At 41.7% G+C, this 26,775-nt stretch overlaps 1 protein-coding gene across 10 annotated transcripts in view; it reads right to left on the bottom strand.

The window, feature by feature from the left end:
• The window catches only part of LOC137371521 (dedicator of cytokinesis protein 9-like), a 291,071-nt gene that overhangs the window by 99,853 nt on the left and 164,443 nt on the right, over window positions 1-26,775 (bottom strand). For all 10 annotated transcript variants that reach the window (XR_010975239.1, XR_010975240.1, XR_010975241.1 and 7 more), the window contains exons 17-30: window positions 26,143-26,330; window positions 23,646-23,711; window positions 22,706-22,798; window positions 22,451-22,574; window positions 20,138-20,259; window positions 15,425-15,511; window positions 14,015-14,104; window positions 12,609-12,724; window positions 10,662-10,728; window positions 9,107-9,232; window positions 7,475-7,546; window positions 3,646-3,792; window positions 953-1,036; window positions 511-622 (exon numbers count right to left, since the gene is read on the bottom strand). Coding sequence is in view for 7 of the 10 variants with exons in the window: in XM_068034244.1 (XP_067890345.1) it covers window positions 511-622; window positions 953-1,036; window positions 3,646-3,792; window positions 7,475-7,546; window positions 9,107-9,232; window positions 10,662-10,728; window positions 12,609-12,724; window positions 14,015-14,104; window positions 15,425-15,511; window positions 20,138-20,259; window positions 22,451-22,574; window positions 22,706-22,798; window positions 23,646-23,711; window positions 26,143-26,330 (1,494 nt within the window). In the remaining 3 variants the exon portion in view is untranslated. The remainder of the gene's footprint in view (window positions 1-510; window positions 623-952; window positions 1,037-3,645; window positions 3,793-7,474; window positions 7,547-9,106; window positions 9,233-10,661; window positions 10,729-12,608; window positions 12,725-14,014; window positions 14,105-15,424; window positions 15,512-20,137; window positions 20,260-22,450; window positions 22,575-22,705; window positions 22,799-23,645; window positions 23,712-26,142; window positions 26,331-26,775) is intronic.

Below are 26,775 nucleotides of genomic sequence, written 5' to 3'. Positions count from 1 at the left end.
ATTGCTAACCTTATGGGGACCCAACCAATAAACATCGTCAATGTGGATGTAGATTTGTTGAGCTGTAAAACTAATTTTTCACATAATAAATAGATTGGTCATTACAAATGCAATTTAGAATTAAAATTGCACTTCGATTTTACATTTACCTTCCCAATGTCAGGTGAAGTAAAATTATGGAAGATACTGACAGAACAAACCATTTAGATGAGAGATCTATGAGTGTAATGTGCTTCCTGGCTAAGTCCAGTGTCTCTTTAATAAGCAAGTACAATATCCCATATACCTACCTACAGGAGCAGTACATGACTCCACAGTTGGTGAAAGAAATGCTAATTAACAAAAGAGAGGAACAAAGTGGAGAAAAAAAAACCACAAAAAGAATGAAGCAATCATTAGCAAGAGAATTTTCTAATAAAAGTCAAATTAAAAATTAAATTAAAAGTAGAAGTTCTACAGTGTTGCCACAATCAGCAATTCACACAGTAGCGTGTATTTTTAAAAAATTACCTTGATATCTCTGAATTCTGCCTTTTCCAAACGGCATGGGCAGGTTTAGCGGAATGTAATGTTCATGGTTGCATATAACACGCAGAAATTCAAACTTCAGCTCAAAGAGTGTCTAAAATGAAACATTTCAGTCAGAGAACCAGGAATGAGTTTTGTTGCTTTCTTAAACTGCGCATTGAGCATTTCACAGACAATGCTGTGCTTTATGGGGTTGGAGTGCACTATACAAAATTTTCTATACAAAGTGAACTGAGGGAAAAGTTACTTTGCACAATTCGCACAGCTAAGAAAGTGTAAGCTATTCAAGATACTGAACACATAACCCATAATACAAGCATTTTACAATTACATTAGGAATGCTATTATAAATACCACCAGATCCCCATTGAGAATGCAGAAGTTTCAAGAACTATTGTAAAATGAGCTAAGAAAATACATCAACCTTTGGATTTCCTGGACTGAACCACTTCATGTAATTGTTGATTTGTTTGAAGACAAATCCTCTGTCCATCAGGGAGAAGCACCTCTGCAAATAAACATAAAGAACATAAATAATGGCCGGTTGAAATTTTTGTACAAACTGATTTGCTTTCCCCAACATCCCTCAATCAACTCCTCTTCCAAAGGTTATTAACATGCCTGGTGTTGGTGTGACAGGGAGTACTCTTCTAACCTGACAGCTGCACAATCATTCCAACATTGTCATCGTTTCTTCCCTGTCCCCTTGCCACTCAAATCCTTTACCCATGAGGTAAACATTGAAGACTAACCACTGGTGATCATTCACCAACCACCAGTTGAGAACACAGATCTGACAGATGCTGCAGCACATTCCCTGCTTAACAACAAGGGGAACCTTACACAGGTCAGAAAAACTAATGCGCAGGAAGAAATATACAGAAGCACTGGTCAGTTCATTGGTGCAATGCAACTAGCCGTACATATCAGGTTGAAAAGCCACCCAGGAACAAGCCAAAGATATTTTCACTCTCCTTTATCTATCATTGGTGGGACTCTGAAATCTAGATTTTTTTTTTAAAACACAAAATGGATTTTGAACCCTGACTGAAGAAGCAAAAATGTTATTTTTTCACAACTCAAAAAACATTTGCTTGGATTGAACTGAAACCTCCGGTTGCTTAATATTCCAGGGAACACAGGAACAGGAGAAGGCCATTCAACCCCTCGAGATTGTTCTGCCATTCAGTGTGATCATGGCTGATTTGTAGGTCAACTCCGTCCACCTGCCTTGGCTCCATATCTCTTTGTACCCTTGGCTAGCAAAAGTCTATCGCTCTCAGATTCAAAATTATTAATTGAAGGAGCAGCTACCAACAGTTTAATAAAATCAGATTGCAACATGATGGCGAGTCTACGCTCAAGTGCTATGTGCACTGCAAATTCCCCATCTTTCAAATTGCTTCAATCCTTTCCTTAAGGGGGTCAGTCTCAACAAGCTATTCAGCTGTGCAGAGCACCACATCTGAACATGTGGCCTTTGGCCACAGTCTTAGCCCCAAATTCTGGAATGTTCTACAGAAAACTCTCTCTGCCCCTTCGGAAGAGTCCTTAATGCCCAACACTTGTATCGAATCACAGTATAGTGCTGCACACAAAGAGGCCATTCAGCCCATCATGTCTCCGCCAGCTCTAACAAATTTTATTCTCCTTCAAGTATTTATCCGAATCCCTTTGAAAGCTACAACTGAATCTGTATCTACCACCCTATCAGGCTGTGTATTCCAAATCCTAACCACTCATTAAGTTGAAGTGTTTCCTCATGTTGCTACTGCTTCATTGGAAACCATTGCTCTTTATTTACTCTATCTAAATCCTTCTTCAAATCTGCTCTTCCTGCTCTAGGGACAACAGGTATTCAGTCACTACCTTACCCTTTCTCCCAACATTACTTGGTAGCTAGCTGGCTTTATAATGGTTAGGAACTGCTTTATGACAATACAGCTGCTGCCAATGTGAAAATCAGTGCTACTTAAAACCAACAAGCAAACTGGACAAAAAGAAGCAACACCAAGCACCAAGTTCAAGCAAATGGGCGTCAAGAGACAAAATATTAGTGAGAACTGCACAGTGGTTATGTTACTGCATTAGTAATCCAGAGGCCTGGACTAATGCAACAAAGACTGATTCTGGGAAAGCTGGCTTGCCCTATGAGCAGAGATTGAGGAGACTGTGCCTGTATTCTCTAGAGTTTAGAAGAATGAGGTGTGATCTCTTTGAAACATACAAAATTCTAACAGGACTCGATAGGGTTGATGCAGGAAGGATGTTTCCCCTGGCTGGGGGGGGCATCTGGAACCAGGGGACACAGTCCCTCAGAATAAGGGGCAGGACACTTAAGACTGAGATGAGGAGGAATTTCTTCACTCAGGGTGGTGAATCTTTGGAATTCTCTATCCCAGAGGGCTGTGGAGGCTCAGTCATTGAGTATGTTCAAGACAGAGATCAATAGGTTTCTGGATATTAAAGGGATATGGGGGATAGTGCAGGAAAATGGCGTTGAGATAGATCAGCCATGATCTAGTTGAATGGCGGAGCAGACTCGAGGGGCCGAATGGCCTACTCCTGCTCCTACTTCCTATGTTCTTATGATCCAGAGACATGAGTTCATATTCCACCACAGCAGCTGGGGAATTTAAATTAAACTCAATTAAATAAATCTGGAATAAAAAGCTAGTATCAATAATGGCCACAGTCTTGAAAGATTAACTCTTGTTTCTCTCTCCACAGGTGCTGCCAGACCTGCTGAGTATTGTTGGCTTGTTTTTAAGGATATTTCACTAATTTGTCTTGGACACAGGCAGTTGGAACTAACTCCAAATGCTCCGTCTGGGAGCGGAATGCAACAATCAGAAGCCCACGCATCACAACCGTTATCATGAAAAGTAATTTGTCAAAATTTCTATCAGTAAAGCTTCACCCTTCCATTGACTAGTTTTTCACTACAATTGCTGAAAAGATCAAAAATTGATGCGATGCTTGAGCAACTAATCCCACTAATGATCAGAATCAACACTGGCTTTGCTTTACAAAATCTCAAGACTGGTAAATATTTAACACGTATCCACAAACATGAAAACACAAACTGACGGAAGGGCTAGCTGTGACAATTCTTACCTTAATGAAGACGGCGAGGCTGTGATTTGCATTCCGAGCCTCCTCTGGCTTGTCTTTATATTTCTGAGTGATGTGCGGCATTAACAGGTTAACAAGGGTTTCCACCGTGTGTTGGTAAGAGGCAGGAAAACGCTGGTTCCGGAATAACTAAATAAACCAGACAACGACAGAACTTTCGGAACATGAAATTAATAACTACTGGTTGCATTGCTGTTTAAAATTCTCATCCCTGTTTTCAAATCCCTCCATGGCCTCACCCCCACCCTATTTCTATAATCTCCTCCAGTCCTAAAACCCTTTGAGATCTCTGCGCTCCTCCAATTCTGGCCTCTTGTGCATCCCCGATTTTCATCACTCCACCACTGGTGGCCATGCCTTCAGCTGCCTCGGGAATTCCCTCATTAAACCATTTTCTTCCCCTTTAAGACGCTTAAACCTACCTCTTTGACCAAGCTTCTGGTCACCTGTCCTAATATCTCCTTATGTGGCTCGGTGTCAAATTTAGTTAGATCATCACTCATATGAGGTGCCTTGGGACATTTTATTACATTAAAGGGCGCTAAATAAATGTGAATATCTGTTGTTATAGTGGGTACAGCACAAACTGTCCATAACTTGGTATAAAAGATTGGTATTTAATTCAGGAATTACAAGGTAAATATTTCAATAGGAAAATCAAAAGTTCACATTGATTTAAGAGAGTGCACCGTTCTGTGACTGATTTAATTGAAATTCATCGGCAGAGTCAAGGGAACTTTAATCTGCCCCAGTATCCAGAATTCATTACTGAAAAGTTGAAGAAAATTACTGCACAATATTAACTTTTTTTTTTAAACTGCTCCAAAAACTTAGCATTCATTTTTTCACAGTGACTAACATGCATCTTTAACACCATGTGCAATTGCAGTGATTTAAAGTTAAGACAAGGTCCCATCAATCAGACAAAACCCTTCATCTACTTAGGCTGATGCACTCCCAGTGCAGTACTGAGCGAGTGCTGCACTGTCAGAAATGCCGCCTTTCAGATGAGACATTAAGGCAAGACCCCATCTGCCCTCTCAGGTGGCCACTGTTCTGAAGAGCAGCGGGGCAAGTTCATACTGGTCTCCTGGCCAAGATTCATCACTCAACCAACATCACAAAAACAGATTATCTGATCACCAACTCAACGTTGTTTGTGGGATCTTGCTGTGTGCAAATTAGCTGCTACATTTCCGACATTACAACAGTGACTTGCATTTGTATAGCACCTTTCACAACTTCAGGACACCCCACAGCGTTTCTCAGCTAATGAGGTATCTGAAGTGGAGTCACATGTAATGCTGGAAATGCAACAGCCAAGGTGCACACAGGAAGATCCCAAAAACAGCAATGGGATAATGAACAGGTAATCTAATGTTTGGTGATGTAGGTTGAAGAATAAATATTGACTAGAACACCGTGGAGGAATGCCCTGCTCTTCATCAAAATAGTGTCACGGAATCCTTTCACCACCACCTAAGGGGGCAGACAGGGTTTAACGTCTCATCCAAAAGACAACAGCTCTGACCATGCAGCACTCCCTCAGTACTCCCCTTCTGAGAGTGCAGCATTCCCTCAGTACTGCTCCTCTGACAGTGCAGCAATCCCTCAGTACTGCCCCTCCGACAGTGCAGTGCAGCATTCCCTCAGTACTGCTCCTCCGACAATGCAGCAATCCCTCAGTACTGCCCCTCCGACAGTGCAGCATTCCCTCAGTACTGACCCTCTGACGGTGCAGCACTCCCTCAGTAGTTCCCGTCTGACAGTGCAGCACTCCCTCAGTACTGCCCCACCGACTGTGCAGCATTCCCTCAGTACTGCCCGACAGTGCAGGGCTCCCTCAGTACTGTCGCTCTGACAGTGCAGCACTCCCTCAGTACTGCACTGGGACTGTCAGCCCGGATTTTGTGCTCATGTCTTTGGGGTGGGACTTGAACCTACAACCTTTTGACTCTTGACGTTTGAATGGTTACATTTCCCATTTCTTCATCCGTGGTTTTAAGCCACTTCACTCATTCATACACAATGGCACTTAACCACTACATAAACAGTAGTTAAGCGAAGCATCACAACCATTCACTTTCTTGGTTTACGACAGCAGACAGTTGGCTGATAAGTTGCTCGGCAAGCACAAAATACAAAACAGATGTTGTACTGAACCATTCCGGATACTTCGAATATATTGGTTAAACAGCCAGCGAGCACTGGCCCTGTGCAAACACAAGACTAAAGGCAAGAGTTGAAAATGAATAACACAGCTTAAATGTTTCTGAAACATATAATCAAGTAGATGTTTGTCAGCGTTAATTAACCAATAAACTCAATGTGACTGGCAAAAAAAAACACAATCCACAAGATTTACAGCACAGAAACAGGCCATTCGGCCCAACTGCTCTGTGCTGGTGTTTATGCTCCACATGACCCTGCTCCCACTCCTCTTCATCTCACCCTACCATCATAATCTTCTATTCCTTTCCATGTTGCGTTTATCCAGCTTCCCCTTAAAACGTATCTACACTATTCACTTCAACCACTCCCTGTGCTCGCGAGTTCCACATTCTCCCCACTCTCTGGGTAAAGAAGTTTCTCCTGAATTCCCAATTGGATTTATCAGTCACTATCTTATATTCATGGCCCCAGTTTTCATCTCCCCCACAAGTGGAAACAGTTTGACTTCTTCAGAAATGTTCTTTTTAAGCAAAATTCTTAAAAGAACGAGAGAGGAGAGATTATATAAGAAAATTTATTTCGTGTTTCCTAGTTCTTCCATCCTAAAATAAAATACAATCCCCCACAATATGGTCAAACTATTTCTTAAATGATTCCAAGGTTTTCACCTCCACTGCCCTGCCAGCACTTCGTATCAACTAAACATCTGGCCAACACCCCGACGTTTGAGCCTGTGCTCTGTTGTCCAATCAGAATCCAGCTTGAAGTAGTAATTTCAAATTCATCATTTTGTCTTGTGCATGTTCTCAATCAGTCTCCTCCGACTCTGTGCAGTCCTTTGTCATGATTCAGCCTCCACCCCCTGCCCCGATGTCTGGGCTCATCCTTATGAATCACCTCTGCACTTCCTCTTGAGCTTGACTCTGTTGCACTTGTGTCTGAGTGACCAAGCTGGACTCAGGACTAAAGCTCCCACCTGTTCTGGGGAAGGCTGGGTTAGTGGTGGCAGTGGTGGGAAGAGCCGTTTCACAAATACAGAAATGGACTACAGCAAATAACAGCAAACATACCAATTACTAGTCATGAAGAAGACTGGCAACGTCTCACCATAGAATAGCTGCATTTATAATAGTGACTTTAATGTAGTAAAACATCCCAAGGCATTTCATAGGAGCGTTACTAAACAATATTTGACACCGAGCCACATAAGCAGCTGTTAGGACAGGCGCCCAAAAGCTCGATCCAAAAGGTCGGTTTTTTAGCAACGTTTTAAAGGAGGGGAGAGAGGCAGTGAGATTCAGGGAGGCAATTCCAGGGCTCAGGGTCTCAGCAGCTGAATGCACAGTCACCACTGGTGCAGCGCTGAAATTCGGGGATGTTTAAGAAGCCAGAATTGGAGGAATGGAGGAGATCTTGGAGGGTTGTGTGGGTGCAGGTGGTCACAGAGATAGGGAGGGATGAAACCCTGGAGGGATTTGAATACAATGAGGAGATTTAGAACACAACAAGCAGAGTTTTGGAGGAGTTTGAGTTTATGGAGGATGAATGATCAATTAATAAACTTAATTCTAACCCAAATATCAACATAATTTATAGAAAAATACTGCTGCACATCAGTAACTAACGTGTAAGTGCTTACCTTCAATTTGCTGGTTTCTAGAAGATGCTGGACCATTGATTTGATGAGTGCCTCCAGGAAAAACCAAGAATACTGAAAGCAAAGAAAAGCTTTTATTCAGTATAAAGAATGTAAATTTGAAAAATGCTTTTAACAGCTGATGAAAATAACTCCTCAAAGATCAATCAAATTATCAGCAGTGCACTGTCACAATGTGTTGCATTGTGTTCAGGTTACAATACACCTGTATCTGTTAAAAATCTCGTGTTGGCAAACATTTCCTGTTGTTACAATTGTTAGCTCATTTTTAAATCAACATTAAACATGGATAATCCTCATGAAATCACGTAAACGTCAGGTGCGGACACTCACTGGGCTGGATTTTACCAGCCCCCTGATGTCAGGGTTGTGGTGGGGGGGGGTGGAGCACGGAAAATGCCTCTGGGAGAGGCCCAATACGGACCTCAATGCCGGGAAGGCCCAGCCCCATGTTGCCGGCAGTGGTAAGGCCTTGTGGCAGCCCCCTGCCGTTCAGCAACGGGACCAAAATTTCAATGTGTTAATGAACGTAAATGAACTAATAATTACTTACCTCGTCACGCCGGCAGTCCTGCTCCCACGTTACAGTCGGTCGCCGGCACTCCCGCTCCATCCGACCCCCGACCAGTGAAGTATGGCGGAACACTGGTGGGAGGGGAGGAGGTAAGTTTTCAGGGCGGGAGGGGTGAGTGGGGTCAAACCTTTTTGACTGGTGTAAGGGGTGGTGGGAAGGGATAAATTTCACAGTTCATCAACTTTCGGGGGAGATGGTCAGGTTTGCAAGTAAGTTTTTTTGGGGGGTGGGAAGAGGGCAAGTAATAAATGTTAAGGTCGTTGGCGGGGGGCGGTGCATGGAAGAGGGTCTGGGAGAGGGTCACGATAATTCTATTCAAATTTTTATGATCAGGTTTCTTTAAAAATTCAAATTACGTGGAAGGGCAGGAAGCCCTTTAAAAATGGCACCGGCACCCAGGTCTCCAGGGACGGAACACCCGCCCCCTCCACGGAATCGGGGGTGGGGGGGGGGCAGCCCGCACCGGCCAGATAAACGAGACACCACATATATCACGGCGGCTCCGCGGAGTACATCCCGCATGTGCGCGACGTCATCTTTGAGGCTCGCCGCGGAGATCAGCGGCGAGTTGATAAAATTCAGTCCACTAACTGCTAAGTTCATACTGCAGCATGCCTGTCATTGTCTGGCTGTTACTAAGAATGGCTGTAACAGGCCATTCGGCCCAGCTGGTCTATGCTGGTGTTTATGCTCCACACGACTCTCCTCCCACCCCACCCCTTCAGCAAACAATTCAGCAGCAATGGAATGTCAGAAATAGGTGAGAATTTAAAAGTGGGACTTCAAATTGGTCCCTATTTAAGAGACCTTGACAGGAACGTAAATATCGCCCGAACCAGCAAGAGCAATCCGAAAAAGGAATTTTTTTTTTGTTTTCGATACAAAAGTACTTTCACAAAATGACTTCAAACACAAACCCCAATTAAACAAACAGTTATCTGCAGACAACAAGCATGTCTCCGCCTCACCAAGACTGCTTTACAAATACTAAACGAGCCAAGAGGTTTACATAACTTACAAGAGGCTCAACTTCAACCTACCTTGAGCAGTTTGTTACAGGTGAGAAAGTCGGCCGTTGTTTTGAGCAGAGCAGTCATGGATTTAGTTAACTCCTCGTGTACTGTCTTGCATTTGGAGGAATTGCAAGGTTCCGTTTTGAAAACAAACTGGGGAAAGCAACAAACCGTTGACAGGAAGGAAAGGATCCATTAGTCCTTGTACATTAGAAGCTCAAACAAACCCAAGTACAATAATCCTCTGAGCCAGTAAAAAAAAACACTTACGTTGAACACCCACCCCTAATATAACTGGCCACAAAAATGATGACTGTATTAAATCAGGCTTAGCCTTTTCATCGTATCCATTAGAACCACAATCTGGTCTCAAGCTAAGTTTGAAAAGATCCCGGGTGCTCCTGTGTACCAGGCAAAACCCATTTAATGTAGAATTCAATGTTCCCAGAAAGAAAAGATTGAAACATTTGCATTTCAAGTACATTTTAATATTAACTGTTTGGAAGTGTGACCTGCCTCAAACTAAAAATACAGAACAACTTGACTTATCCCTTGCTAGCTGGAATATGACACTGCAGCCAGCAGCTTGATTTGGGATCCGCACCACTGGCCAGGCTACACATATTTTAAATGTGAAAAGAAAAGTTATTGTGGGGACTGCAACACAACTGTTCAGGGTGCTGATACTGTCATTGGGAACTGAGCCCCAGATACTTGTTTAAATGCCATCTGTATATACCACTAATGACTGGATCTAAAATGGACAGTGTATTTACCCATGTGGAACAGGGGGAGGACATTGAGCCCCTCGAGCCTTTTCCGCCATTCAATTAGATCATGGCCGATCTGAATCTTAAACCCATCCAACTGCCTTGGTTCCATAAGCCTTCACAGTCTTGTGCAACAAAAATCTATCAATCTGAGTTTGGAAATTTTCAATTGACCCCGAGCCTCAACAGCTTTTGGGGGGGGGGGGGGGGGAAAGAGTTCCAGATTTCCACTCCCCTTTCTGTGAAGAAGTGCTTCCTGACATCACCCTTGGCTCTAATTTTAAGGTTCTGTCCCCTTGTTCTGGACTCCCCCCACCAAAGGAAATAGTTTCTCCCTATCCACCTCTTCATAGACCCATAGACATAAACCCCTCAATTTGATCACCCTTTAATCCTCTACACTTGAGGGAATACAAGCCTAGTCTATGCAGCACTACACTATTGGGGGAACCAAAAAAAGGATTTGGTTAAACATTAGGCTAGTTAAACACCAGGAGTCAATTATTCAGGGACAAAGGAAAATTGAGAACTCATTATATCCTGTTAACATCTTCATTTGGTAGTTGAACAAGATTCAAAATACTCAAACTGAAAACGAAAATGAAAGGTAACCAGCTGTTTAAATTTAGGGTCAAATGATTTGAGGGCAAAGCTTTGATAAGTGACTCTTCATTCCCAGGAACAAACAAAAAGCGGCTCCAAATAGTTAACAAGAGACATTGTCCAATTTGATGCTCCTTGCCTACATTTGTTGAAGTTACTGCTACTGCATAAATATTTCATTATATGTGGTGCTGTTTTGTCAGCAGTACCTTTATATAGGACCTCAGATAGTGCTCCAATCCTTCATGACACTGCGAGACGATGTGTACAAGAACTCTTGGAAGAAAATTTCATGAAATCAAAGATTAGCATGTAAACAGACTTAGATTGAAGCTTGATTACAAAAGCAAAATACTGCAAATGCTGGAAATCTGAAATTAAAACAGAAAATGCTGAAATGCAGGTCAGGCAGAATCTGTGTAGAGGGAGAGAGAGAGAGAAACAGAATTAACGTTTCAGATTCTGACTAAATGTCGCTGACCTGAAACGTTAACTCGGATTCTCTCTCTCTCCATAGATGCTGCCTGATCTGCTGAGCATTTGCAGCTTTTAGACGTGTCATGGTCCTGTAGTTTTTTTTCCCGGGAATATGCGGTCTGTGTTTAAGGCTTGCAAAGGATCAAGAAAAGCCTCAAGAACCAGCAAGCCTTATACCAAAGAGTTATAGGAAGGTGCATTTTCGTTGCCTTAGAAACAACCATTCGAAGACTGCGATTCAAAGGGTGTATTCTCGTTACCATAGATACAGCCACTGGGAGTGAGCATCAAGCGATACATTTGTTACAATTCAATTCTTTTAGCAAACAGACAGCTATTGTGTTTAGCACCTGAAAAAAGAGCTCAGCCATTTAAACTGAAGGAACAGGATTTTAGTCTGTTTAGTTAGCTCTCAAAATTCTAAAAAAAGTTAAGACAAACCGGAGATCTCTGGTAATTTAAACTGAAGGAAGGGAAGTTAGACTGTGACCATCTTTTATCCCTCAAAAACTCTAAAGTCAGACTGATTCTATTGAAAGTGTCCGCAAGTTGTTAATTGTTGAAATCCATCGCAGAAGAAGGAAAGCATCACCTATTGCTGGAGTTAGACTACGGACTATTCTACTGTGGAAGAACCTTTTTTTTCCCACATCGGACAGCTGTGAGGACTTCAAGCAACACTGGACTGTAAATTTACAAGGACTCTAATTTTTTCTATTTTAAATGTTGTTTATATCTTCATAGTTTAAGAATTTAGTTCTTCTAATTAAAGAGTTAATTTATTGATTTAAAGACACCTGGTTTAGTTAGCCTCATTCAGGAGGTTAATAGATGGTACAATTTGGCTGGGTCTTTCTTTAATTTGGAAAGTTTTAAATGATATGTTAGGCGATCTGTGGCGCGACAGGATTGAATTAACAGTACGTTTCTCCTCCCACAATCAGAATCTTATATTTTGATTGAGGGCTTTGACTGGAGTGGTCGGTCGTAACAGATGGAAAACCTGTGAATCAGAGGTTCCAGCTTTTAGAATGGCAAACCATTATGTTTTAGATCACTATTTTGTGTGTTTAGGCGAGAGGAGAAAACGAGACAGTGGGAGCATGAGAAGGTAAGTGAGAACGTGTGTGTGAGGAGAGAATGAATGAGAATATTTGTGAACTCATACTCAAAAAGCGAGAGAGACAGACAGACAGAATATTTGTAAATACGTATTCACTCGGAATTGTGCTGCAGTTGAGTTGACTCTGTAACTAAAGGAATGGAAGATGTGTGTGCCCCATCTGCGCTAGATTTGAATTCAGGTCCCAGCAGTGAAAAAACACTCCTCTTTAATACATACCCATTTTTCATATTGTGTTATCAATTTAAACTCGCAAAGCCGACCTCTGCCCTGTATCTGCACAACAAATATTGCACGACCAAATAATTCTTCTGTAGAACCACCTATTTATTATTGGAGGCTGAATAAGCAGTAATTGTTCAAGATATGCTGTCACAGGGGTTTTTAACTCAAAGCTGCAGCTCAGTGATAATTATATTTTTATTGCTAGTCCTCCTTATGTTCACATTTATTCTCCAAGATTTCAGGAAATGCAAGGTTTTCCTTCAAAATGCAAGATATTTTGAAGTTATTTTCCTCATAATAAACTAATGATACCCATATACATTTTATTTACCTTGTAACATTAACTGCAACATCTTCTTGTGTGGCCCTTGCAAGCACACGAAACAATTGATTCAGGATTGTGGGCAGGAAATTGATCATCACGTGGCTTTCCATTGCATGCAAGCTCTGAAGGAAAAGGAGTTGCAGAATTCAGATGCATTATTGCAATTATTCCTCCCCAACATTAAATACGTTCACAACTCTGAGTCACAAATAGAACATTCCAACTAACCAAACACCCGGTTTCCCCCTTTGTTTTCTTGGGTCAAGCACTATCCGATGAGTGAAAAAGTGACTAACCCCCGACCTCCACAATACTTCTAAAGGTACTTTATGCCTCTCGGATGAGAGTGTTAAACCAAGGCCCCATCTGCCCTCTCAGGTGGACATTGAAGATCCCATGGCTGAATTCGAGGAGGGTCAGGGGAGAGCTCCAATACTTACCGTTCAACCAGCACCTAAAATAGATGATCTGGCCAGTCAATTCATTGCTGTTAGTGCGCAAATTGGCTGCTGCGTTTCCTACATTACCACATGTACTTCTGTAGTCCAGTCAATCATTGATCGTGAAGTGCTTTGGGATGTCCTGAGGTTATGAAAGGCGCTTTATAAATGCAAGTTTTTCTTTTACAAGCAGACATGGCCCAAAGACCACTTGACTTACAGATTTCCTCTTCTCCAACTGAACAATTCATGCCCACTGCTCTGCATTTCCACACAGCAGTCTGCCTTCAATCAGCAACCTAATGGCTTGAGAGAATTAAACCTCTCACTGCCAAAACTTAGCATAACAGTGCTCATGCATACTTCCACACAGAAAGATATTTCTTAGAAGGGATTTCAAATAATGACATTTACAAACAATCAATACCCTTGGCTTGTAACACAATGTTTAAGATGCAGAGAAGCAGCCTTTTCTATAAACAAATAATTTTCAGGGCTATGGGGAAAGAGCAGGGGTGTGAGACTAATTAGATAGCTCTTTCAAAGGGATAGAAGAGGCATGATTGGCTGAATGGCCTCCTGAACTGTATGATTCCATAATTATCTCTGGATTTGATAACAGCAAGCATTTTTTTTTGTTTGATTCCCCCTCCTCCCCCAAGCTCTCTCAATGTGGCAGAGGCACCCCCTCTCGTTGGATGCAGCCCCTAATTGCCTCAAATTATCCCTTCTGCGAAAATGCATCACCTCACATTTCTCTGTATTAAATTCCATCTGCCACTTGTCCGCCCATTCCACTAGCCTATCTACGTCCTGTTCCAGTTGATTGGGAATATCCTCACTGTTTGCCACACCTCCAAGTTTGATATCATTTGCAAACCTCATACCTCTATTATAGAACAAAATAATTTGAGTTTAGTATCTGACGATACAGGGTAAATACACTTTGACTTCAAGCAGTTGAAAATTTACCTTGAGAAATTTGACAAGTTCTGTTCCTGAGGCGTAAGCTCCAGAGTCACACTTTTGACAATACTGGAAGAAATTGTTCAAGTGTTGATCCTGGAAATAATGCAAGGAAGAAAGTATTTCTGAGAGTCTTTCCAAGAAAGAAATCACTGACCCAATTTACAGACATTAGTCAGAACAGGCAATTTTGAAAAAAAACTGTAGCACTTAACAGTCTCACACTAATTGCATTTCACTTTTAAAAAAGAATATTCATTTTGTCAAGGAGCATGAAAGGATGTTAAGAGTGCTTCCTTTTTTTTTGTTAAATTTTGAGAACTTGTGTTTTCAAACTGAAAAACGGATTCCATAGATGCTGGACTTGATAGTTTTTAAAAAAATAGGCTTTTAGAAGGTCGTTGGACTTGGTTTGTTATTGGAAGGCACCAGATTTCCAGCATCTGCAGTATTTTGCTTTTAAGTTACTGGAAAGCACCTGTTTTCAGATAAATACTTAGCAGGGGGTTTTTTGACTTGGGGAAGATGTTTACAGAGAAGTCTAGATTAAAAGGGATCAGGAGGCTTGACTCTGGAGATGTTTTCTGGTTTCGCTTTGGACTAGCTGTTGGGGTATGCACAGAGTCTTGAAAAGAAGTTAAAGAATCAACCTGCAAAGGGCAAGGCCCAACTCAACCTATTCCAGCTCTTTGAGAAAGCCTGCCAGTTTTTCCATCTCTTTAAGTCCTGAGAAGCAAGTATAAGAAACAGACGGAAACCCCTGTTGGCGCATTTCTCCTGGAAAGCCTGCCCAATCTGATCTTCAACGTCGTCTGAAAAGAACTGTTCTCAGTGACAGCCGTCTTCGCGTATTTGGGACACCAAACCAGAAAAGAAACATCTGCCATCTTTCCATATCTTCTTTTTTCTTCACGAATTAGCAAGTATTGGGCCAAAGTATTCTTTTTTGCCTGTTTTTTTGTAATAGAGCTCTAAAGAGAAAATCTATTTTTTCGGTAACCACTGTATGTGTGTGAGGGACTACGGTAAAAAAGGAACTTTCATATTTCAATCTGTGTGTTAATGCTTTGCTTCGTTACTGGTTAAGACTTGTTTTATAATAAACTGGTAATTTTATTGTTTATTAAAGAAACCTGGTTGGCGCATTTTATTCTGGGATAAAAATTGAGTCTATGATTGACTGTATCGGTAACTGGGAAAAAATTTAAATATATGTTGTGACCTGTCGAAATGTGGAACTAGAAAAAACAGTGCACTCCTCCCGCCTCAGTCATAACAAGGAATATTAATTTGTCAATGAAGAAATATAAAAATCATGCATCATCAGCTTTGATTATGTGGAACAATTAAAATCCTGAGAACTTTGGAAAGAAATGTGAATCAAACTTGTGAAGAATTGCGAGAAAATCAACTGACCTGGGTATAGATTGTAGACACAAGGTGTGCTGCGACTTTGAAGATATGTTTGGCTCCATCGACCCATTTGATTTCGGGGCCCGAATGCTGTAATGTACAATTACAGTATTAATTGTAATGAAACTATAGAATTATTTGGGTTGTGTTCGAAGCTTATATTTTGCATGTTCTCATATTCATCCCAGTTTGTCCCAAATCCGAAAAAGGAGTCCAGGTTCTTAACACGTGAACACATGTCAATGAAAAGGCTATTGCAGCAATGTTCATAATGCGTGTTTTAATTGGGGAAAGGTGTTAAACAGAGAAATGAAACAAATACCAAGAATTTATTTTGTTGAGGAAACAAATCCCTCAATTTTAGAAACAGGAGGAGGCCATTCAGCCCCTCGGGCCTCTTCCACCATTCAAAGAGATCATGGCTGATCTGTGACCTAACTCCATAGACCTACCTTTCCCCCTATCCTTCGAACCTCTGGCCAACAAAAATCCATCAAGTTCAGTTTTAAATGAAAAACTGACCTAGCATCAATTACCATTTGCAGAAGAGAATTCCAAACTTCCACCACCCTTTGGGCCGGATTTTATGATCCTCTGGAAAGTGGGATTTCAGGCAGGGACGGGGGTGGGGAGCGGTGCTGGAGAATCCACGTGGAGACATTCGCCATGCAACCCAATGCCATAATGCTACTTCCCAATGCTGTCGGAGGGTGGCGATTTGCCATGGTGACAGTTCTACCTGACACAACGGCATGATCATTTACATCTGTTAAATGCTATTTAGCATACATTTGAATGTCATGCACTGTGCTTGAGCCTAGGGTGGGGTGCTGCTTGCAGAGAACGAAAAAAATTTCAACAACACAGAAGTGAATCCTCAGGGAGATACTGATGAAAGCACACTAGTGAAAATGCAGGGCTGTGAACGGCTTGCCACTGCTGCCCCGCCATGTGATTGGGGGGGGGGGGGGACAGCCCCCATCATTATGTTAATTGGCCACCCGCTGCATATCGTGACAGTGTGGCCGCTGATGTCACAAGCACGACCCGCACGTGATATCAGCAGCTGTGCCGCCACATAATAAAAAATTCATCCCTTTGTGTGTAGAAGTGTTCCCTAATTTCACTCCTGAAAGGTCTGGCTCTAATTTTCAGGCTATTGTCAGGCAGGCCCCCCACCACCTACCAAGACTGAGGCACACATTATTTCGCCACATGAACATTAAAACTTAAAATTGCAAGCCCCTGACTGGAAAGACATTTGCATTGTACCAGACAATGTTGAAACAAAGGAACCAGTCCCCACCCCAATACGCAGAAGAGATCTGGTCAAACCAGTCGGTCACGTGACTACCTGCTGGCTAACTAGGGGAGTTTGAAATTGGAAAAACAGAATTTGAACTCAGAACATCGTGTGCTCCCGGTTGGAACAGAACCTCCTGTCTGCCTGCTCATCTCTCAGGGAACTGAATCTTGTGAAGACACGTGAACCTCAAAGAGAGAAAAGTCTCCCACAGTGAACAAGGTTTAAGAATACTGGGCCCCAACGAAAAGCAAGACTACTTACAAAAGGACTAAAGTGAGCTTGAAGCACAGCAAACAAGAAACTCTTCTGATATTGCCTCAACCCCTCGCTACTATATTTTCCTCTCCTCTTTTCGGATGTGCGTATCCCGTGTGCATGCTAGTGTGGGCGCGTCGTATATCCGTAGGTGTTAACCGTGTTAGAGTTTAATTTAAGGTTTAATAAATTTCACTTTTCTTCTTTAAACCTAAGAAAACCTGTTTATGCTAATTTCTTTGCCTTATAATTGGAAAGCTGTGATCAAGGATTCACAAAGGGGGACCTCAAAACACAGTGTGTTTAAAATTAAGCCCCGTTACAATAAGACCAGGTGAAGACAGGAGCAGACCCCTAGACACCTTTCACACCTGGTTGTAACACTATGCTCCCTAGTCCCAGACTCCCCAACAGCAGAAATAGTTTCTCCTCAGTTCCAATTCAATGACTAGTTGAGTGTTCTGCAAGCTGTTCTTTGACCTCGTCAATGACATTTGAAACCAGGCACTTGGAAGCATTGGAAAATGGTCCATTGGTGATGTGTAGCCTCCACGGCACCTTGTCACAGCAATGATTGGCCTATGGAGCCACCCAATCATGCCCCAAAGCCAGAATGCAGGGCAGCACAAAGCAACATTTACAACAATATATTCAAATAGCAAAAAAAAAAATCACAGGTTCTCAATTCCAGAAACACATTCCTGGACAAGTCATATAATAAAAGCAAAATACTGCGGATGCTGGAAATCTGAAACAAAAACAAGAAATGCTGTAATCACTCAGCAGGTCTGGCAGCATCTGTGGAAAGAGAAGCAGAGTTCCTTGTTCAATATTCAGTGTATTTACACCTAATCTGTACTAATGCTTTGTCTTTCAACACACCATTAACATATTGTTTGCCTTTGCTCCGTGACCTTTTGGTCAGCTATGTGGCCTGGTCCAATCTGCACCTTCTCCTTTGTTATCTCTTGCCCCACCCCCACCTCACTTGCTTATAATCTGTAACTTTTCTAATATTTGTCAGTCCCGAAGAAGGGTCACTGACCCGAAACGTTAACTCTGCTTCTCTTTCCACAGATGCTGCCAGACCTGCTGAGTGATTCCAGCATTTCTTGTTTTTGTCCTGGACAAGTCATGTTTTTCTCACGTGCGCAGCTTTTTCGTTCTGTTTTACAGTGAAACGGAAATGAAAAATCAGACGACTTGTGATTTCCACACACACTTGCAGTACAAGTGAACTACTAAAGACTAAAAAGTGTAAATTAAAAATGAAGAATTTAAGAATTGAGCAGTAATGGTGTTAAGACTCTGATTGTGAACCAAGTGGTCCTGTGTTCACTAGCAAGTTGTGAAATTAAATTTGAATAAATCTGGCATTTTGGGATCTGGCACTAGAATAAATGACGATGAAATCTGTTGGATTGTCATTAATACCCAACTGGTCCATTCATCCTTCTGGGAAGAGGTACCTGCCACTGCAAACTGTCCAGCCGACATGACTCCAGTCAGTGGTTACACAGAATGTTACACAGCCTCTTCTCACCCTATCAGCATATGCCCCTATTCCTTTCTCCTGCATGTATTTATCTAGATTCCCCTTAAATACATCTATGTTACTGCCCTCAATTACTCCACGTGGTCGTGAGTTCCAGATTCTCTTTACTCTTCAAGTAAAGAAGTTTTTCCTGAATTTCCCTGTTGGACTTATTAGTGACTATCACATTTAGTGGCCTTTAGTTTTGGTCTCCCCTACCTTACCAGACCTTTTCATAACCTTAAAGACATCTATCAGGTCACCCCTCAGTCTTCCCTTGTCCAGAGAAAAAAGTCTCAGCCTGTTCAATCTTCCCCGATAGGTATAACCTCTCAGTATTTCTTTTATTATTCTTTCATGTGATGTGGGCGTCACTGGCAAGTCCAGCATTTGTTGCCCATCCCTAATTGCCCTTAACACCCAAGTGGCTTGCTAGGCCATTTCAGAAGGCAGGTAAGAGCCAACCACATTGCTGTGGGTCTGGAGTCATATGTAGGCCAGACCAGGTAAGGACGGCAGATTTCCTTCCCTAAAGGTCATTAGTGAACCAGATGGGTTTTTATGACAATCAATGATAGCTTAATTAATTAATTGAATTTAAATTCCACCAGCTGCCATGGTGGGATTTGAACCCATGTCCCAAGGGCATTAGCCTGGGCCTCTGGATTACTAGTTCAGAGACATTACCACTACACCACCGTCTCCCCGCTATCATCCTTGTAAATTTTTTTTTTGCATCTTCTCCAGTGTCTCACCATTTTTTTTAATAATATGGCGACCAGGACTGTGCTCAGGACTCCAAGTGTGATCTAACCAAGGTTTGTTACAAATTTAGGTAAGTTTTGTCAATCTTCATTATCTCTCAGTTTTCAGCTCTCACAGTTAACCCTGACTTTTCTCTATGTAGTTGCTGAGAGATCTGCCTGGCATTTCAAGCACTTGTAGTTTGTGTTTTATTATAATTATTTAGAGGTGCTTTTTGTAAACAGAAAGATATCTGTTCACAATTTTGACTTTGATGTGCACTGTATCTACTCAGTACAGATTATGTGATGAATCCTGGAAGAGCACCATAACATTTGATAGCACATTAAACCAATCAAGTTATGAAAAATAAACACTGTGAAGTTTTTTTTAATCACACAGTATTTACAGCACAGAAACAGGCCATTCAGCACAAGAGGTTCGTGCCAGTGTTTATACTCCACACAAGCCTCCTCCCACTCCTCTTCATCTCACCCTACCCTATCAGCATAACCTTCTATTCCTTTCTCCCTCATGTGTTTATCTAGCTTCCCCTTAAAGGCATCGATGCTATTCACCTCACTACCCTACACATTCCAAACACACTCTGAATAAAGAGGTTTCTCCTGAATTCTTTTGAAGTATACTAAACCCCCTTTAATCCTCAGGGAGCACTACAGAAAGAGGTACTTTGTACACTTTGTCATAAAGAGGGAGCTATAAACAGATGTAGATGACATTAGGCGCTGCAGTGAATTGGCACTGCTCTATAATAACTACAGCATACACACAGGAATGTAGTAGAACAGGTCAACTGTGAAATTATACCCACTCATTAGTCATTGAAATAATGGCCAAAGTGAAACAGAGAGCTTACCTTCCCCATTCCCAATTCCTGGTAACTGAGATAGCCCAAGGGGAGATTAGCTGAGACAGGTATCTGATTCTCATTGGTCACAACCCGACCATCTTTCAGCAATGGAAGCCAGGCATAGCCGACTACAGGAAAAGGAAAGCAGGTAGTTAAAACTATTTGCTCAGAGATGACGCCAGTTTTTGACAAGCCACCATTTGCAGACATGAACTTTAATTCAATGACACAGTGTCTGAGAGCAATCCCCACAATGCAGAATTCAGTCGCATTGCAAGTGGAATGCAATCCTTTATTAAACTGAACAGTCAACCTGACAAAAGTTTTGAAGGGGTGCCAGCAAGGGGGGTGGGGGGGGGGGTGGTGAGACACATCTGGAAATAAAGACACTGAACATGACTCCTAACTAAGTCGGCTACTGCATAAGAAGTGACTATATTAAGGTTTACATTTAAAGTTATTATGGAATCTAAGTAAGTACTGGAACATGGAAAAGTCATCAACAGAGAAACATTAAATTGATCAAATGAGTTGATATTTTGCCATCTCTGCAGAATTAATTATTATAAATTGTTGATTATAACCCAATGCCGAATTCATCTCACAAGCAAAATACTGTGGATACTGGAAATCTGAAATAAAAACAGAAAATGCTGGAAATACTCAGCAGATCAGGCAGGACCTGTGAAGGAAAGAAAATATTTGCATTTCTGTAGCACTTTTCACAACTCAGGATGTCTCAAAGTGCTTTACAACCAATGAAGTATTTTTGAAGTGTAGTCACTGTTGTAATGTAGGAGATGCAGCAGCCAATTTGTGCACAGCAAGCTCCCACAAACAGCAATGTAATAAAGAACAGCTCGTCTGTTTTTGTGATGGTGATTGAGGGATAAATATTGCCCATGACACCGGGGAGAACTCCCCTGCTCTTCTTCAAAATAGTGGCCATGGAATCTTTTACATTCACCCGAGAAGACAAATGGGGCCTCGCTTTAACGTCTCAACTGAAAGACGGCACCTCCAACAGTGCAGCACTCTGTCAGTACTGCACTGAAGTGTCAAATAGGAGTTAACATTTCAGATCGATGACCATTCATCAGAACTCTGTTCTTCTCCCCACAGCTGTTGCCTGACCTGCCAAGTATTTTCAGCATTTTCTGTTTTTCTTCCAGCTTGTCACTCTGACACGCCAGTAGATTAAACTGTCGCTTTTTAAAAAACCTTTGGTTTAAAACTATGTGTTGTTGAAGCAAGAAAAATGCTTCATATTGGGAATGGTTTGATGAGCATGAAAGTGACAAGCAGCAGCACTTGCAACAGGAGTAGAGTGAAACTGAACAACATTATTAGCATGAGTAATTGTTCAAATCGCAAAAGGAAATTTATACAAGCAGGTTAATACAGTGCAGTAATGAAGGAGTGCGACACTGTATCTGTGTGTTGTTTGATGAGATGTTAAATCCGAGGCCCCATCAACTCCCTCAGGTTGATGCAAAAGATTCCAAGGCCACTATTTCGAAGACGTGCAGGGGTGTTTGCCTCAGTGTGCCGGCCAGAATTAATCTCCAAATCAACATCACCTTTTCAAAAAAAATCAATGCAAAATACTGCAAAAAGGCTGGAAATATGAAATAACAGATGAAAATACTGGGAACTCTCAGGTCAAGCAGCATTTGTGGAGAGAGAAAAGACGAACGGTCCGGAGATTCTGAAGTTTTTAAAACGTGATTTTCAGTCATTTAAAACGGGCTACTCAGAGGTGGTGGATGGACACTCATTAAAAATGCTTTCTGTTTTGTGACAAACCCATTTTCAGCTATATTAATCAAACTTTGCCGAGCTACCTGTCTTAAACGTACAAAGAGAAATCTTTTAAAGCAACTTTTTTTTTAAAACGCTGCCGGGTTGTACTGGTTCAGGGCAGATTTTGCATTGCATGCAAATGAATTTGAGCAGAAACCTGGGGAACACTTTTCAAAACAGGTGCAATTGTGCCCAGGGTGGAAATCTGACCTCACTGTCTCAGGCCCAACCTGCTAATGGTTTCCCACCCTTTTCTGTTTTCATTTGGGGAGAAAAAGGATGATCTGGTCATAACCTCATTGCTGTCTGTGGGATCTTCCTGTTCGCAAATTGGCGGTCGTGTTTCCTACATTACAACAGTGACTACACTTCAAAAGGTACTTCGTTTGCTGTGAAGCACTTTGGGATGGCCTGAGGTGGTTAAAAAAAAGCACTATAGAATTGCAAGTCTTTCCTCTTGAAGATAATGCCATACGCCCATCTCTTTTTGGAAAAAAAAATGTATGTAACTAAAACCTTGGGATTCAATGGTTTCCCTCTTCTTGGTGGTGCCTTTGCTCGAATTGTCACAACTGATGTGATAGAAGGTGAACAACAAGTGGTGCTTCTCATGGAGCTGGGTTGGCAGCTCCACTTTAATCTGAAACACAAACAGAACAGACGTGACCTAAAATCCAAACCAGCTCAATCCATCGAGAGCCCATCCTGAATTACACAGCAGAACCGCAGCATGGATCCATGATGCTGCCCAATATATTGCCAGTTCCTTACCTCATCATAGAACTCTGGGTTTTGATGGTGGTGCAGCACCATGGTGAAAGCATATTTCGTAAACACAGGTCCCCCAGGACGCCCATAAATACACTACAAAAATAACAAGAAATCACAGCAAGAGATTTACTACATATGGATACTTCAACAAAAAATCCATAATCTAAGGCATCTAGAAATCTGCAAGTTCAAACGCTGTCATCAGAAGATCGCCAAAATCAGCAACCTTACTTAAACATGTATCGAACCTTGGTTAGACCACACATGGGAGTATCATGCACAGTTCTGGTCTCCACATTGCAAAAAGGATATGGAGGTACTGGAGAAGGTGCAAAAAAGTTTCACAAGGAACTGAAAGGTGACGACAATCAGGAAAGGGTGAACTGGCTGGGGCGCTTTTCTTGAGCAAACAGAGGCTGAGAGGTGACCTGATAGAGGTCTTTAAAAATTCCGAAAAGGTTTGATCGGGTAGACATGGAGAAGGTATTTACATTCGTGGGGAAGACCAGAACTGGGGGCCATAAGTATAAGATATTCACCAGTAAATCCCAACAAAGAATTCAGGAGAAATGTCTTTAACCAGAGAGTGGTGAGAATGTGGAGCTTGCTACCACATGGAGCAGTCGAGGGAATTAACATAGATGCATTTAATGAGAAGCTAGAGAAACACAAGTGAGAGAAGAATAGAATAGCAGTAAATAAAATAGAGTCGGAGGAGACTCATGTGGAGCATAAACACTAGGATAGCCCTGCTGGGCCGAATGGCCTGTTTCTATGCTATAATATGTCACGTGGATGATAGTGAACAAAAATTTTGAGTGCCACTATACTGCAGTTGAATAAAATTTTTCAAAGCAGTGATTTTTTTGGTTCAAAAGAAGGAATTATGCGATTTTGTTTTATACAAAGGAAAATCCTCGAGATCAAAATTCTTACTAACCTTCAGAGGCTGTGAATCTTCTTCATCACTGTCCCTGAACTCGATGCGCACTGCAATATTCCTCGCCTAAACAGAAATAAAACATCTTATGCACAGACAACACAGGCACAATATCAGTTAGACTGGATTATAACACTATCCTCAACTCATCAATTGTTCCAACATCATCTCTCACAGCACCTGCAGGATACCAAGATATTAGTGTCTACAAAATTACAACAACTTACATTTATATAGCACCTCTAACAGAGTAAAACGTCCCAAGGCACTTCACAGGAGCGTTACCACAAAATTTGACACCTGCCCAATTTTACCCTGTGAAGACATAACATTTCCACAATCTGAACAAGCCAAAATCAAGAGTGAAATGGGTGCAATGTATGTTTTTGGGCAATCAGGCTCAAATAAGGCACAAGTCTCAGAGTCAGGTTGATCAAGTGGGTGACACTCTTGACTCTGAATCAGGTTGTGGGTTCAAACCCTACTCCAGCACTTAAAGACATAACCTAGACTGAGAGTTCAGTGCAATGCAGAGGGAGAGCTGAACTGTTGCAAATACCAGCCTAGGATTGAGGCTCCATCCGATTGTCCAGGTGAATGTACAAGACCCCACGACACTTTCCCAAAAGAAAAGCAGAGTTCCCTTCATGTCCCGGACAACAATGTCCCTTCAAGTACTATCATGAGAGATGAACTGGTAATTTACCACATCTGCAGTTAGTGGGAGCTTACGGTGTGCAAGCTGGCTGCCATTTTGCTGAATTCACAATGATTACACTTCAAAATTACTCCATTGGTTGTGAAACAGTTAGGGATGGCCCGATGACAGGAAAGGTGCCTTACCAACACAGTATCTTTCAGTCTATGACACTTAATCAAAAACATTCATTAAAAATGTAAAGCAACAAACTCAATTTCACAAAAGTATGTGATAATATAGCTCACTCTAGAAAATCGCAAAATAAAAATAGAAGCCAACCACCATGTACTGAGTGACTGACGTCATCGATGTAAAGACGGAATCGGCGTTTTTCACCATAAACCTTTCCTGCTCCCAATTTATTTTAATAAAATGCACATAGTATTCATGAGATTATGCTGAAATAACACAAGACACCATTACATGCTAAACCTACCAAATGGATTTTAATTAGACTGTGCCATATGGAACCACAATATGGCAATAAACATTATAAGCACCCATGCTTGTTGCATACATTATTTTTCCTGAGACAGAGATTGTTCCTCATCATCTCAGTTGAAAACATCGCACCAAAAAAATTCTACTCTTAACGACAAAGCACACAGTCCCAAATTACTTTTGCTTTTGAACCACCCATACTTTCCACCAGCCCAGGCTGTAGCGTTTTGAAACAAAGTAATAGATAGCCCAATGGTTTAGCTTGTTACGACAGCGACTGGTGAGCTGGAGAGACCAATCAGGTTGCAGATTTGATCCCGGCCAGTGCTGCACCAGCTGACCATGGATTGGATGGTAGGAGGTGTAGTATAACTGAGTTCAGCTTTGAAGGATTGGGGCAGTGGGAGAAGGGGCAAGAATTGGTCAAGGTAGCCACTCCTAGCCTCTATGCAGTGATCTCTGCTTTGGTACACATATGGACATCAGGCAAAGGACAGGATTGGGCTTCTTTGAGATTTTAGCTGTGAACAATGGGCTACTGACACTCAGGGAGAACTTTATCCTATTCTGCCAGTTGGGAAACTGAGGGGTTTGGGTGTATTGTTGGTTTTACACCCCCACCCCCGATTTTATTCTCCAATGAAGCCAATAAGTAATATTGGATGGGTGTAAAATCAGTGTTCACCTGATCCTGTGGGTTTCCCACCCAGTGAGGTCAGGCAAAACTGTCCCCTCAGTGTCCAGGTAGCATAGTGGTTATATTACTGGACTAGTAATCCAGAGGCCTGGATTAATGATCCACAGACATGAGTTCAAATCCCATCATGACAGCTGGGGAATTTAAATTCAATTAATTAAATAAACCTAAACTAACAAAATAAAAAGCTGCTATCAGTCACGGTAAGCATGAAACTATCAAACTGTTGTAAAAACCCATCTTTCTCATATTAGGGAAGGAAATCTGCCGTCCTTACCCAGTCTGGCCTATTTGTGACTCCAGACAATGTCATCTGCCCTCTGAAGTGGCCTAGTAAGCCACTCAGTTGTATCTCAAGAGCAATTAGGGATAGTTAATAAATGCTGGTCTTGCCAACGATACCCATATCTAACAAAGGAATAAAAAAAGCGATAGTAACCTGATGAATTACAAGAAATGGTCTAGAGGCAGCCAGAGTCCTAACAAGACATCAATGGTCCCAGGGAAGGAAGGGACAAAAATTGCAGTCAGAAGGGAGAAATAATTGTTAATGAAAACAACAACTTGAGAGATTAAAATTACAACCGAGATTTAAGAATAAAGTTAACTATTCAAAATTCAAAACTCAATAGATATAAAATTTCACATTCTTTACTCACCTTTGCAAATGATTTTTGACTGTCATACTTCAGATGTTTTGGATAAATATAGAAATGATTGTTATAGGTGGTGAAAGGCTGAGATAGTTTTGCTATACAAGGAACAAACTCCTCCACTTCATGAGTAACTGTGACCTTGGAACCATTTTCAAAACGTTTCACTGGGATATACGAGGAGTTAACACAAGCTACAAAAACACACACAAATTTAGCACACGTTAGATTTGAAACTTTATGAACAAACAATGTTAGTCATAACAACGACTTGTATTTATATTGCGCTTTTAGTGTAGTAAAACATCACAAGGTGCTCCTCACAGGAGTATCATCAGACCCAATTTGGCACTGAGCCATGTAAGGAGATACTAGGAAAAATGACCAAAAACTTGGTCACAGAGGTAGGTTTTAAGGAGCACTGTAAACAAGGAGATACAGGCAGAGAGCTAGACAGGTTTAGTGAGGAAATTCCAGAGCTTGGGTCATAGGCAACTTAAGCACAGCCACCAATGACAGGGTGAAAGAAATCAGGGATGCGCAAGAGGCCAGAATTGAAGGAGCACAGAGACCTCGGAGGGTTGTAGGAGGTTACGGAAGCTGTGAAGGGATTTGAACAGAAGGATGAGAATGTCTAAG

The sequence above is a fragment of the Heterodontus francisci genome, chromosome 6 (assembly GCF_036365525.1).
Source record: "Heterodontus francisci isolate sHetFra1 chromosome 6, sHetFra1.hap1, whole genome shotgun sequence".
Lineage (NCBI taxonomy): Eukaryota > Metazoa > Chordata > Chondrichthyes > Heterodontiformes > Heterodontidae > Heterodontus > Heterodontus francisci.
The sequence above is the reverse complement of the archived record's forward strand: the minus strand, read 5'-3'. Positions and strand labels throughout refer to the sequence as shown.